Source organism: Sinocyclocheilus grahami, unplaced genomic scaffold (assembly GCF_001515645.1).
Source record: "Sinocyclocheilus grahami isolate Dianchi unplaced genomic scaffold, SAMN03320097.WGS_v1.1 scaffold290.1, whole genome shotgun sequence".
Taxonomy (NCBI): Eukaryota; Metazoa; Chordata; class Actinopteri; order Cypriniformes; family Cyprinidae; genus Sinocyclocheilus; species Sinocyclocheilus grahami.
Window position 1 is genome coordinate 670,884 of NW_015505469.1, and position 14,172 is coordinate 685,055.

At 37.2% G+C, this 14,172-nt stretch overlaps 1 protein-coding gene across 1 annotated transcript in view; it reads left to right on the plus strand.

The window, feature by feature from the left end:
- hoxd3a (homeobox D3a) overlaps window positions 1-12,265 on the plus strand; it is a 17,999-nt gene extending 5,734 nt beyond the window's left edge. Inside the window, exons 2-4 of the mRNA XM_016292662.1 lie at window positions 8,298-8,360; window positions 10,738-11,279; window positions 11,441-12,265. Coding sequence (XP_016148148.1) covers window positions 10,838-11,279; window positions 11,441-12,189 — 1,191 coding nt within the window. The 5' untranslated portion in view covers window positions 8,298-8,360; window positions 10,738-10,837 and the 3' untranslated portion in view covers window positions 12,190-12,265. The remainder of the gene's footprint in view (window positions 1-8,297; window positions 8,361-10,737; window positions 11,280-11,440) is intronic.
- The last annotated feature ends 1,907 nt before the right edge of the window (window positions 12,266-14,172 follow it).

Consider the following 14,172-nt stretch of genomic DNA (forward strand, 5'->3'; position numbering starts at 1 on the left):
ATATATATATATATATATATATATATATATATATATATATATATATATATATATATATATATGTATATATATCATTTATATGTTGATATGTTCGTATGTGTGTGTATATGTGTGTCAAACAGCACATATAAAACATTCCAAATATCTATTTTTGTTTAATAAGCCTTGTGCCAAGTGAAGACACGCCATGCAGGGGATCGCTCCATTGTCTTTGCTTTCAGTAAGGCTTTCTGAATATTGACCTGGATGTCTGAACAGAATAAATGAGAGCCATACGCAGTTCCATGTGCAATGACACTGCACTGACTACTAGCCTACCGCTGCTCTCACAATGCTTCTCAAACGGCCATTTTTGATTTCCAGCTGTTCGTTGAAAATGTCTTCGCCCGTCGAGACAGCCCGTTAAGATAAATCAAACTGCGCTGTCGACATCCCAAGATAGAATTCGGTATGTGGTTCCGTTCTATATCTTTTTTGTTTGACCACGTGATTGTCTAAATAATTAATGCAGCACGTCCCCTAGAAACACGGCGTCGTCATTAATCGCGAGGACTCTATCAGACTTGAAAACTGAAGAGATCCAAGAAAATAATATCCAAACGGTCCTGTACCTCACCCCACCGCAACCTGCACACTCGTACAGCTTTTCAGCCAATGGAGCATCGGTAGGTAAACATTTAAGATTAATATTTGCACTGAGACAGCAAACTGTCAGAACTGTGATAAATAGCGTCCTTTGATTCGGTCTTCGCTGACAGACTGAAACAACTTCAGGCTCATTGTGAATTTATTTATTTTTTTTTTGGTTAAAGAGCCTCAGCATGAAGCGCTCCCCATCCAAACCGGTATCAATAATAATAAAAACTGTGGAGTAGCACTACTTTTATTTTTAAAGCATTGAAGGCAGACTTTACGGTAATTATTTTCTCATGTAATGTAATGTTATACTGATGCATTTGTGTTCGAAAGATGTGAAGTACAGTACGATAGTGTTTATTGCTTAGCCGCCAGGGCTTTAACGAAGGCCTCTTTGTGATTTATAATCCGTCAGAGATGCTGTTCTTTCCCGATTTAGTGGAGACTATTTGCGGAGACTTATGTGTTTGGTTAGATAAAAAGAACACATGCTAGAATTCACTGTAGAGGTCTATCTGTTAAATCATCACAGTTATCGACGTGAAGCATTGCCTGAATTAATGCATGTTGGATCCTGACAATTCTACAACAATTAAAGCAAAAACAACAACACCAACAAAACAGCATAAGCAGCCTAGTACACACACACAGAAAAAATGGCATCGATCCAAAAACAATACATTTAATTGATGTCAAAAACCCCACAATACCCACTCGTTTAGTAATGGAGCGTTATGATCGTGGATCTATCCATAAAGTGTTGTGAACTGTTGGAGAGGGATGACGGTGATCTGCATCGTTGTAAATCATGCTCAGTAATTCCTGAAAGGGTGAGAGGCTGTTGGGGGCCGGGCGTGGACTGTAAATCTTTCACTTTTATTAGCCCGTGAACATATGCTGCAAGGGGAGACGACTCGCATCCTCTCCTCAGGACAATCCTGCGCTCGGCCGCGTTCCCAACCGTTTCATCTCCATCTTACCATCCAGCTACATATCCATGCAGTACAACCATAGAACAAGCATTCGAACTCAGATTACATATTACAAAACCGACTTGCATTTAACCTCTCAAATTCTATCTTATGGGTAAAAAAGAAAGCGTAGGGTCACAGCATTTGTTTGTATTTTAGAAGCAACTGGAAAACATAGAATGTAAAAAATAAGTATTTTAATGCACAACTAGTAAAAATCTAGACACTGCATACTTAATTTTTCATTTCATGTTTGCGTATTGATCAATACACACTCTTGCTTTTTGAGAAGAACAATATGGAATTTGGGATGATTTTGATGAATCTCTTTGGTTGAGGAGGTCATACATTTCTGTCATTGCCTAAACCATAATAGTCAAACAATATTTCAGTGGTTTCGTGTAGCCTATAATAAACGGATTTACGTTCTAAACAGCGAGCAAAAGGGAACAAATATATATCTGATCATCTTCATTTGAAATAAAACTAAAAATGCATAATGATGTTGCTTTCAACAACGGTCTAATCCACAGGCCTATTACACTGCGTTAAATGTAAAAAGAAAATGAATAAAAAGGTGAAGATATTCAGTGAGACGTTGGGGTGTGAAGAAACAAAATCAAATGTTTCACAGATTATCCAGTTATTTGTCTTTCAAATAAAGACAATGCAGTGCTAGAACTATTTTTAATTCTGTTTTGCTTCATTTGAACGTTTGTTTTTATTATAATTTTATTATGCCTCGGTTTCAAATCCATAATAAATAGCAATGCAGCTTTTGTCTTAATGATACACTCCGATACAGTGGCTGAGGAAGGAGCGAGTTCTTGTGCAAAATGATTGTACAATGATGTGAGGCTGGAGGGAATGTTAGTGCTCTTGCTTTTAAAATGTATTTGTGAGGTGAAGCTGGTTGGAGTAGCAGTCTCAATTAGGACAATCTGCGAGCCGGATCACGTGAACAAATATGCTAGTATTTTAAGGCAGCGCCTTTATTTGTCATGATAAGGTTTCCGAAATATAGCCTACTAATGTTGACTCATTCGGCGAGCCTGCCTCTGTAAAACGTTTACTTTTTTCAAATGGGAAGTTGATTGCTAGTAATATTTGGTTTTGGAATAAGAAGACCTTCTTGGCTTTTTATTGGTAGCTGAGTGAGTGGCTCCCATTCTTTCGGGAATACTGTCTGCATTGGTATATGGAAATGCCTGGAAAAGCACGAGATCAGTTTTAAGACAGTACTGTCTATAGACAAAGGGTGAAGGATATATCCGAGCAGCCGAACTGAGAGATATTGAGACTAAAGAAGCACGGCTATATAATAAATTGACATCACAGGTAAGCAATTGCATGGCAAAACGTAACCTTTAAGCGTGGGTTTACATTAGGCCGTCGTAAAAATATGATTTATTCCATTCAAAGCAGCTGATCTTTATTAATGTCGTCGCCTACCAACTAAGCAAGTGCTATTTGAAGACAAAAACTGAGACTAGTTTACATAGTTAGCATGTAAGGTGATTTCAGTCATAGAATATTAGAGTTTATTTTAGATGTTTTATTTTACATATTCTGGTACCCTTCTGGAGTTGGCCATACACAGTATAAAACATCTGTGTCATACATTGTGAGATCGTTAATCACTTTAATTTGTGTTATAGTCAAAGCGATGTTAGACATGACATATGTGGGTTAGGGTAGGCTATTCTTTTAAACATACATGTTTCCATAAATTCAAATAATTTCAGTCTCTCTGATTTCGATTTAGTCCAAATTAGTAAGATTCAACCACTCAAAAAATAACATTGCATCAATGTTCAAATCATATTAAATCATATTTCGCATGCAATTAAAGAGTCAAAATGAATTAAAAAATAAATTAAGATACGAAGTAGATTTTTTCTTCAAAGGAAGTAAAAGCATACTATGCAAAGGCAATATAGATATTTGAAATATAGATTAAATGGTGGTTTATAAGTAGGTTTTAAGACGTAATATGATTTCTAAACTATTCCCGTAATTAATTACATTTCCTTTTTTATTTCTTTTTTTATTTTATGTTCTAAGCCCGTTTTACAATTGCATGATATTAAGATTAATAACAGGTTTTTGGTTATGCGTATTTTGATTATTTATATACAATTATGAATTCTTATAGCCTATATTTCACAAAACATTAAGTTCTGTAATTGCATTCTTCTGCATTGTGTGATATCTGCTAAATAAGTTGAAGCTCAAACCCAAACGTATTTGTTTTCAATTCCTCGCATTTTGTACACATTAATTCCAACATAGAATTTAAAATACAAGGGCCTAAAGTGATATATATATATATTCTTTTTTTTCTACAAAAGAGACAGACTTGAGCATGCAAAACAGAAACAGATATACATGTATATATTTAGAGACCGACTTCCAGAGTCCATTATTTTTTAAAGCCCATTGTTCTATTACGAGTACCAAACTTACCGTGGGAGTGCGTGGGCGAAAACACTGTTGCCTAATAAAGGCAGACAGTGTTCGGCTGAACTGTTCGCTACATTTATCCCATTAAGACTTTGAACATGACACACAAATTGAAAATACTGGCTACATACATTCTCTTGTTACCGGTACTTTTGCCAACGTAGCGCTCCATCACCAAACAACAATGATATTAATACTATGTTAAATCCCATAGCCTTTTTCAGTGGTGTTGTCCTCGTCTCATGATTTCGAAAGGATTTTCAGAGAGGCACAGAACAGGTCATCTGTCTAGTACGATGAGGATTAAAATCTAGTCTGCAGGCTCTCGCTTGGTTTTAAAATCACCGGTGAAAAAGTTGTGTGGTGTGGATTGCATTGTGATTTAAGTCCCTTCCGTCCGTTGTTCATTAATCAGTGAGTTATTGGAGAGCAAGCCAAAGGTCACCCAAAAGGCTTATGAGTGCTAAATATTTTGGCCAGCATCTCTTTGTGTAAAATCGCTTATGTCAGTTTTTTTTCTCTCTCTCAGCTACAGCTTTGACTGCTCCTAAAACCAGTCCAATTTTCTATAGGGGCGAAATAAATTCGTTCATTAAAAAAATGGGAAATTATGTAAAAATGTTATACATTTGTGGTTTTAAAAACAGTCAACGCAGATGGCCGTGAATTCGCATGCAAAATGTGAATGCTGTAAGGTGTTGACCATATACTCAGAGGCAACTTACAGAATCCTAAATATAACTGGGAGCTGGAAGAAAAACCATAAAGTGTTGTGAACTGTTGGAGAGGGATGACGGTGATCGGCATCGTTGTAAATCATGCTCAGTAATTCCTGAAAGGGTGAGAGGCTGTTGGGGGCCGGGCGTGGACTGTAAATCTTTCACTTTTATTAGCCCGTGAACATATGCTGCAAGGGGAGACGACTCGCATCCTCTCCTCAGGACAACCCTGCGCTCGGCCGCGTTCCCAACCGTTTCATCTCCATCTTACCATCCAGCTACATATCCATACATCACAACCATAGAGCAAGCATCCTGATTCAGATTGTATATAACATAATCATCTTGCATTTAACCTCTCAAATTGTCTTATGGTTAAAAAGTGAAGGGTGACAGAATTTTAATTCTGAAAAATTGGAAAACATAGAATGTATTTTAATGCACAACTAGTACAAATCTAGACACTGAAAGTACCCACTTTTACATTTCATGCTCACATATGGATCCATACACACTCTTGCTTTTTGAGAAGAACAATATGGAATTTGGGATGATTTTGATGAATCTCTTTGGTTGAAGAGGTCATACATTGCTGTCATTGCCTAAACCATAATAGTCAAACAATATTTCAGTGGTTTCGTGTAGCCTATAATAAACGGATTTACGTTCTAAACAGCGAGCAAAAGGGAACAAATATATATCTGATCATCTTCATTTGAAATAAAACTAAAAATGCATAATGATGTTGCTTTCAACAACGGTCTAATCCACAGGCCTATTACACTGCGTTAAATGTAAAAAGAAAATGAATAAAAAGGTGAAGATATTCAGTGAGACGTTGGGGTGTGAAGAAACAAAATCAAATGTTTCACAGATTATCCAGTTATTTGTCTTTCAAATAAAGACAATGCAGTGCTAGAACTATTTTTAATTCTGTTTTGCTTCATTTGAACGTTTGTTTTTATTATAATTTTATTATGCCTCGGTTTCAAATCCATAATAAATAGCAATGCAGCTTTTGTCTTAATGATACACTCCGATACAGTGGCTGAGGAAGGAGCGAGTTCTTGTGCAAAATGATTGTACAATGATGTGAGGCTGGAGGGAATGTTAGTGCTCTTGCTTTTAAAATGTATTTGTGAGGTGAAGCTGGTTGGAGTAGCAGTCTCAATTAGGACAATCTGCGAGCCGGATCACGTGAACAAATATGCTAGTATTTTAAGGCAGCGCCTTTATTTGTCATGATAAGGTTTCCGAAATATAGCCTACTAATGTTGACTCATTCGGCGAGCCTGCCTCTGTAAAACGTTTACTTTTTTCAAATGGGAAGTTGATTGCTAGTAATATTTGGTTTTGGAATAAGAAGACCTTCTTGGCTTTTTATTGGTAGCTGAGTGAGTGGCTCCCATTCTTTCGGGAATACTGTCTGCATTGGTATATGGAAATGCCTGGAAAAGCACGAGATCAGTTTTAAGACAGTACTGTCTATAGACAAAGGGTGAAGGATATATCCGAGCAGCCGAACTGAGAGATATTGAGACTAAAGAAGCACGGCTATATAATAAATTGACATCACAGGTAAGCAATTGCATGGCAAAACGTAACCTTTAAGCGTGGGTTTACATTAGGCCGTCGTAAAAATATGATTTATTCCATTCAAAGCAGCTGATCTTTATTAATGTCGTCGCCTACCAACTAAGCAAGTGCTATTTGAAGACAAAAACTGAGACTAGTTTACATAGTTAGCATGTAAGGTGATTTCAGTCATAGAATATTAGAGTTTATTTTAGATGTTTTATTTTACATATTCTGGTACCCTTCTGGAGTTGGCCATACACAGTATAAAACATCTGTGTCATACATTGTGAGATCGTTAATCACTTTAATTTGTGTTATAGTCAAAGCGATGTTAGACATGACATATGTGGGTTAGGGTAGGCTATTCTTTTAAACATACATGTTTCCATAAATTCAAATAATTTCAGTCTCTCTGATTTCGATTTAGTCCAAATTAGTAAGATTCAACCACTCAAAAAATAACATTGCATCAATGTTCAAATCATATTAAATCATATTTCGCATGCAATTAAAGAGTCAAAATGAATTAAAAAATAAATTAAGATACGAAGTAGATTTTTTCTTCAAAGGAAGTAAAAGCATACTATGCAAAGGCAATATAGATATTTGAAATATAGATTAAATGGTGGTTTATAAGTAGGTTTTAAGACGTAATATGATTTCTAAACTATTCCCGTAATTAATTACATTTCCTTTTTTATTTCTTTTTTTATTTTATGTTCTAAGCCCGTTTTACAATTGAATGATATTAAGATTAATAACAGGTTTTTGGTTATGCGTATTTTGATTATTTATATACAATTATGAATTCTTATAGCCTATATTTCACAAAACATTAAGTTCTGTAATTGCATTCTTCTGCATTGTGTGATATCTGCTAAATAAGCTGAAGCTCAAACCCAAACGTATTTGTTTTCAATTCCTCGCATTTTGTACACATTAATTCCAACATAGAATTTAAAATACAAGGGCCTAAAGTGATATATATATATATATTCTTTTTTTTTCTACAAAAGAGACAGACTTGAGCATGCAAAACAGAAACAGATATACATGTATATATTTAGAGACCGACTTCCAGAGTCCATTATTTTTTAAAGCCCATTGTTCTATTACGAGTACCAAACTTACCGTGGGAGTGCGTGGGCGAAAACACTGTTGCCTAATAAAGGCAGACAGTGTTCGGCTGAACTGTTCGCTACATTTATCCCATTAAGACTTTGAACATGACACACAAATTGAAAATACTGGCTACATACATTCTCTTGTTACCGGTACTTTTGCCAACGTAGCGCTCCATCACCAAACAACAATGATATTAATACTATGTTAAATCCCATAGCCTTTTTCAGTGGTGTTGTCCTCGTCTCATGATTTCGAAAGGATTTTCAGAGAGGCACAGAACAGGTCATCTGTCTAGTACGATGAGGATTAAAATCTAGTCTGCAGGCTCTCGCTTGGTTTTAAAATCACCGGTGAAAAAGTTGTGTGGTGTGGATTGCATTGTGATTTAAGTCCCTTCCGTCCGTTGTTCATTAATCAGTGAGTTATTGGAGAGCAAGCCAAAGGTCACCCAAAAGGCTTATGAGTGCTAAATATTTTGGCCAGCATCTCTTTGTGTAAAATCGCTTATGTCAGTTTTTTTTCTCTCTCTCAGCTACAGCTTTGACTGCTCCTAAAACCAGTCCAATTTTCTATAGGGGCGAAATAAATTCGTTCATTAAAAAAATGGGAAATTATGTAAAAATGTTATACATTTGTGGTTTTAAAAACAGTCAACGCAGATGGCCGTGAATTCGCATGCAAAATGTGAATGCTGTAAGGTGTTGACCATATACTCAGAGGCAACTTACAGAATCCTAAATATAACTGGGAGCTGGAAGAAAAATCCGATCAACAACTGAGATTAAAAATATTTTTTATTCTTCAGGTCGACGTCTAAATTATGAAGAACGCTTGAGGAGAAACAGAGGAGAGAAAACCACAGACTGCGGTAAGATATGTCTTAATATTTTAGTTTACACTGAAATTAAATAATAGTAGCGTTATAACCTGCGGTTACTCTTATTTCACAGTTTTACAACATAGACAATAATAGGCCAGAAAAAGGAATACATGGTTTTTGTGTAAATACAAAAAAAATATTTTGATGCTCTGAGCTTAAACAACAAATTAACAAATTAACTTGAACAACAATTATTTGCGTGCTTTTACCAATGCATTTTTAGGTACACAATATATTGTACACAATAAACAAAACATTTACACTTAAAGCAAAGTATAAAATGCAAAATAATTTTATCTCGTCGATATATAATGCATTCAAAAAATAAAACAAACAAGCAAGGAAAAAACAAGAACAAATATTCCCATCCGCACTTTCTTCTTAATTTAGAGTTATAATAAAATCCACAGCTATCCGCGAAGTTGGGCAAAAGTGTGTTCCATTACAAATAGTTAAAGAACGTTCAAGACAAGAGTGTGTGAATTACTGCAGTAGCCGGATTTATACTGGCGGGCTGTATAGGCTCTGGCTTTAGCGGGACATTCTTGCCCCCAGCCATCCTCCTACGCTTAGAGTTTTACCCCTCTGACGGTACCAAGTCTTGAGGAGTGCTTTTCTTCTCACCCCTCTGTGAGGCATTTACGGCTGTAGTATGGCCAGTCATAAATTTGGTCGGCCTCCACAATGACAGGTGCATTGATATGTATCGAGCGGAGCTTCAGGCCGTCTAATAACTACTGTATTGAGCACGAGCTACAGTCACTTGGGTGAAAGCCTATCTTTAGAATAAGACTAGGAAGAAGACGACCAAGTTATACATACAGACAGACAGACAGACAGAAAGAAAGAAAAAAGAAAGAAAGAAAGTCTGTTGTGTCTTTGTGGTGTATTGCAGATTTGGATCTCAGTTTGTTGCTAGCAGACTTTGCTACCACATACGAACCAAATCTTATGCGCATACTTGGGTGATCCACCTCTTTCAACTCACATCGGCCTTTGGTGGGAATAACAAGACTAACTCCGTACCCACGATGCCGTATAATAATAGCAACTAGGAATTTAGGAATCGATTGAGTCCCGGTATTACAGAGTGTTCCAAAAGCAATCAAAAGTAAAACCTAACAAGCTAATAAAAAGTATACACTGTGTATATGTGTTAAGTGCGAAAGGGTGATATTACTGACACTAATTTGCGTCCCTATAATTTATATCTCGGACTGTGATTTATTTTCATATAGGCTAAAGATTGCATTTTCGTTTAATGTTCACAAATCCAAGAAATAGAGTGCATCTAGCCCAGCCACCAGTTATATCCGAATTCACGAATTTTGATGAATTTCATTAACGTAAACCGATGCTATGACGCCGAATCTTTACGTAATCTCAAACTACGTGAAAGATGCACAATTTCAGGTTTTAGACAAACAACCGCCGATCTTATATATTTTTAGTTATGTTACAACTGGGAGATTTATTCACACACACGTGTATATACAGTGTATATATATATATATTTATTTATTTATTTTATTATGACATTTTGTTTTTGCTTCAATTACGCTTAAAGTCTCAAAGAGTCGGGAAAGAATGGGATATTGTTTGCAGAGAAATGCTGATTCTCCTTCTGCTGCCTTATAGTTTCACTCAATGGGGTACTTTTAGCACAAGTTAAACTTTAACCGCCTTGTTGCATTCATGCCGAAGTTCTGAAAGTGAAACGCTGAAGGGGGTTGGCTTACAAAAAAAAAAAAACAGGGAGAAAGGCCATAGGTGAAAGATGGTAGTTCACAACATAAGAACTATTACTGCTATGATATGGTGAATGGTGACGTTTTTAAGTGTTTTAAATATTCTAAAACATTTCAACCTGATTTGAGAGGCAGGAGACCACATGTTCTGTAGAGCAATAAAACATTTTGACTGAAGGCACTTAAACAAGATGACAAAAGAAAACTACAGTCAAATAGTTCAGTTAAGGGAGCAACATACACTGAATACTATATTTTGAATACTATTTGTCCTGCCATCTTTACCATAGTGCATTAAGAAAACAACAACAACAGGTAAAGGAAAATTAATGAAATCCACAAAGTTAAGAGGAGAAATGAAATACAGCTGACACCAGAAACTATAGAGTTGGGTAAAATTCTATTTCCATCTCATATTTAAATATTGAAAATGCTATGGGCTGTTTCTCAGTTGCAGTGTTATATGTTTAGAACGAGGAAGTATAGTTCTGTATATACAAATATGGAGTTTTTTTACTGAGTACCACAGCATATCACTGTAGTACCTCACTTCTATGATTGTTTAAAGTTTAATCCAAAACTCTTTGCTACAACTGATTAATTTTCTTTCTCAACAGGTCAAAGGACAGAAAATCTGTGGGAAGCTCCAATCACGTGATTGACAAGTCCATGCAATTGGACAGGGGTTCACAGGCTCTCTTAGTTTGAACCTTCGCAATGCAGAAAGCCACTTATTATGAGAATGCTGGACTTTTCGGAGGATATTCATACCCTAAATCTGACTCCTATACATACGGTCCTACACACCAGGGCTTCACATCCTCCAGCATAGAGAATGACTATCAAAATCCAATCTGTACCATCCAAACCACGTCAGTCCGGCCATCAGCACATAAAAATGGAGACATCAATGGCAGTTGTATGCGACCAAGTGCCAGCCAGGGCAACAGCCAAACAGAGAGTATCAGTGAGCAGCAGCAGGCTGCTCCTTTAGCGGCCAGCTCACCCAGCCCTAACAGCATCTCCACACAAAAAAAGAAATCTCCCAGCACCACTGGCTCCAGTACTGCCACCCCAGTCATAACCAAGCAAATCTTCCCTTGGATGAAAGAGAGCCGCCAAAACGCAAAGCAGAAAAGCACCAACTGCCCAGCTGCAGGTATGGACTGTGTGTGTGCAATGCTTTTCTCTATGACTGGAGAGAGCTCCTATGATTATGACCTAGTTTCTTTTGTTTACAGTAGGCCGTCTCTCTTTGGCCTTTAAGTGATGTAATAGGCTGTATAACAATTAATCCATTGCGTTGTTCTCTGTGTTCAGGAGAAACCTGCGATGACAAGAGTCCACCTGGCCCTGCCTCGAAACGAGTGCGCACTGCCTACACCAGCGCCCAGCTAGTTGAACTGGAGAAGGAGTTTCATTTTAATCGCTACCTGTGTCGCCCCAGAAGAGTGGAAATGGCTAATCTGCTCAACCTCACCGAGCGCCAAATAAAGATCTGGTTTCAAAACAGGAGGATGAAGTACAAAAAAGATCAGAAAGCTAAAGGCATAATGCACTCTCCCTTAGGACACTCACCGGACAGAAGCCCGCCGTTAAGTGGCTCGAATCACATTGGATATTCTGGTCAGCTTCCAAACATAAACAGCCTAAACTATGATGCGCCATCTCCTCCGTCATTCGCCAAACCGCAACAGAATATGTACGGCTTGGCAGCCTACACGGCGCCACTGGGCGGCTGCATACCGCAACAGAAAAGATACCCAGGAACAGAGTACGACCACCACAGCATGCAGGGGAACGGGAGCTTTGCGAATGCCAATTTACAAAGTAGCCCTGTTTACGTCGGGGGAAACTTCGTTGATTCAATGCCAGCTTCGGGTCCAATGTTCAACCTCGGTCATCTTCCCCATCCCTCATCCGCTAGTGTGGACTACAGCTGTGCCGCTCAGATTCCGGGTAACCACCACCACGGACCGTGTGACCCCCACCCCACATACACAGACCTCAGCTCTCACCACGCGTCTCAGGGAAGGCTGCAGGATGCACCCAAACTCACGCATCTGTAAGGATCCCATCAGTGTGTTTAAGCGAAACTTCGCTTTTGTATTACCTCACTAGTTAAACTAATTTATAAAACTACACTCCGAGAGAAACATAACGTATTATCCTGTATTATTATGATTGATATTACTATTACTGCTACGATTGTAATTATTTTTAATAATAGCTGAGGTACATTTCTCTTGACTGTTGAAGATACACACGGTTGTCAGTTGTTTGGTTCTCGGAAGGACTGTATTTGCAAAATGAAGGCAATTTCCATAACGTATTACTTGAAGGTAAGTTCTGTAGATTTGACAGTATAGCATCCGTCTTTATAGAGATGGGATTTGTAGAGAAAAAAACCCATTGCGTCTTTAAGTCGTCTGTTCCTCATGGGTTCTTCATTTTATCCATTAAAATACCATTATTTATTGTTTCCTCCAAGATTGTACGACAAACATTTATCTTGACTGAGTATTATATTTATTATTTATCGTTTTTAACGCACATTATTTATCTTCTCATGTATATTATTTATAGAACAACTGTAGAATTTATTTTGAGCAGAAGCCGACATTTCGTTGAACTGGTGAAAACAAGGTGATAATGTAGGACTGGTGTATTTATTTCTTCATTTGGTAATAAAATATTATGAAATGAAGAATTAACAAAAATCTCGAAATTGTAATTATTATTATTACACCCAGTAATTGGAAATTTGGCAATCTCTGATTATGCCATGGCTTAATATCATCGTGTTGCTTAAAAACACCAGCACGTAACGACACATCCTCACGTTCATTATAAATGTTATTTTGTAAGTTGCACTGTCCATGCATAAAATGATGAAATAGTAACGATATGGAAATGTTATATTTTATTGTGTTACACATTTTGTAAATAAAGTGCTTAAGCTAAACAAATGAAATTGCAAATGCTACATCAATATTAATGTATTTTCATTTTCATGCTTAGTATATTTTTAGTATATTTGAACATTTTCATATTGTGTGTGGATATGAATGAATTTCAAACTTGGATTTTGCTCAGTTCTCAAGGCGGAGACGCCATTTTGGAAACGTAAGGATAGTAAACAAAGGAGGCACCTTCGCTCTCACCCTGAATGTGCGCGCACCCGTATCACGGCTGTTCACAAAACACAATAGCAAACCTCACCATTGCATTTATTTTAAATTTGCTCATTTAAAATTGAAGAGAACTGCATAACCATATTACCTGAAAGAGATTAGCGGAGGGTTAATTATGATTTAGGAAATTGAGATTTCACAAATTTCCCGCTGGTTATGGTACTTATTAAATTTACTTAATGTAAATGTGATGCCTTTCTATGTTAAGGTGGTGCAATGTGCAAATCTAGATAAAGTTATAGGCTATTCTCGTTGGTGTGCCCAAGTGCTGTAACTATCCCAAGATTAAAGTATTGCTAATACTTTTTAATGTTTTTAAAGACTGGGAGCTCAGTAGAAATTGTGATACATCATAAGGCCCAAAGCAAGTGTTTTGTCTTATAAACAGTTTGAACATTAACCTGCACCATTGCGCAAGCATTACTACATATAGGTCTATGTATTTTAAAATGCACCTTATAATGTGGTAATGAATAGCCTAAAGCGTCACTGCCTTTGTAAGCACTGGCAAGCCGTCTCTAACAGAATAGGCTCTTTCCCGGCTTCCCCCTAGCGAGGCATTTCAAAGCTCATTAATCAAAAACTCGTCGCTTTCAGTCTCGCTACTGATTCCAGCTCCTTATGAACAAAGCTTTTTGCTTTCTCAACTGTGGAAACACATTTCAAACTGCAAGAGGCCAAACTTTTTCCTGAGAGAGAGAGACTGTGACAACACACTCTGCATGCAATCATGGCATGGAAGAGAGAGAACTCAAAGCTGGAAAGACATAGCAGCATAGAGCTGCAAAGGGTTTAACCACTGAGGGTAAGGACATAGATTCTATGGGGGGGGGGGGGGGGGGGGGAAAAACAAAATTT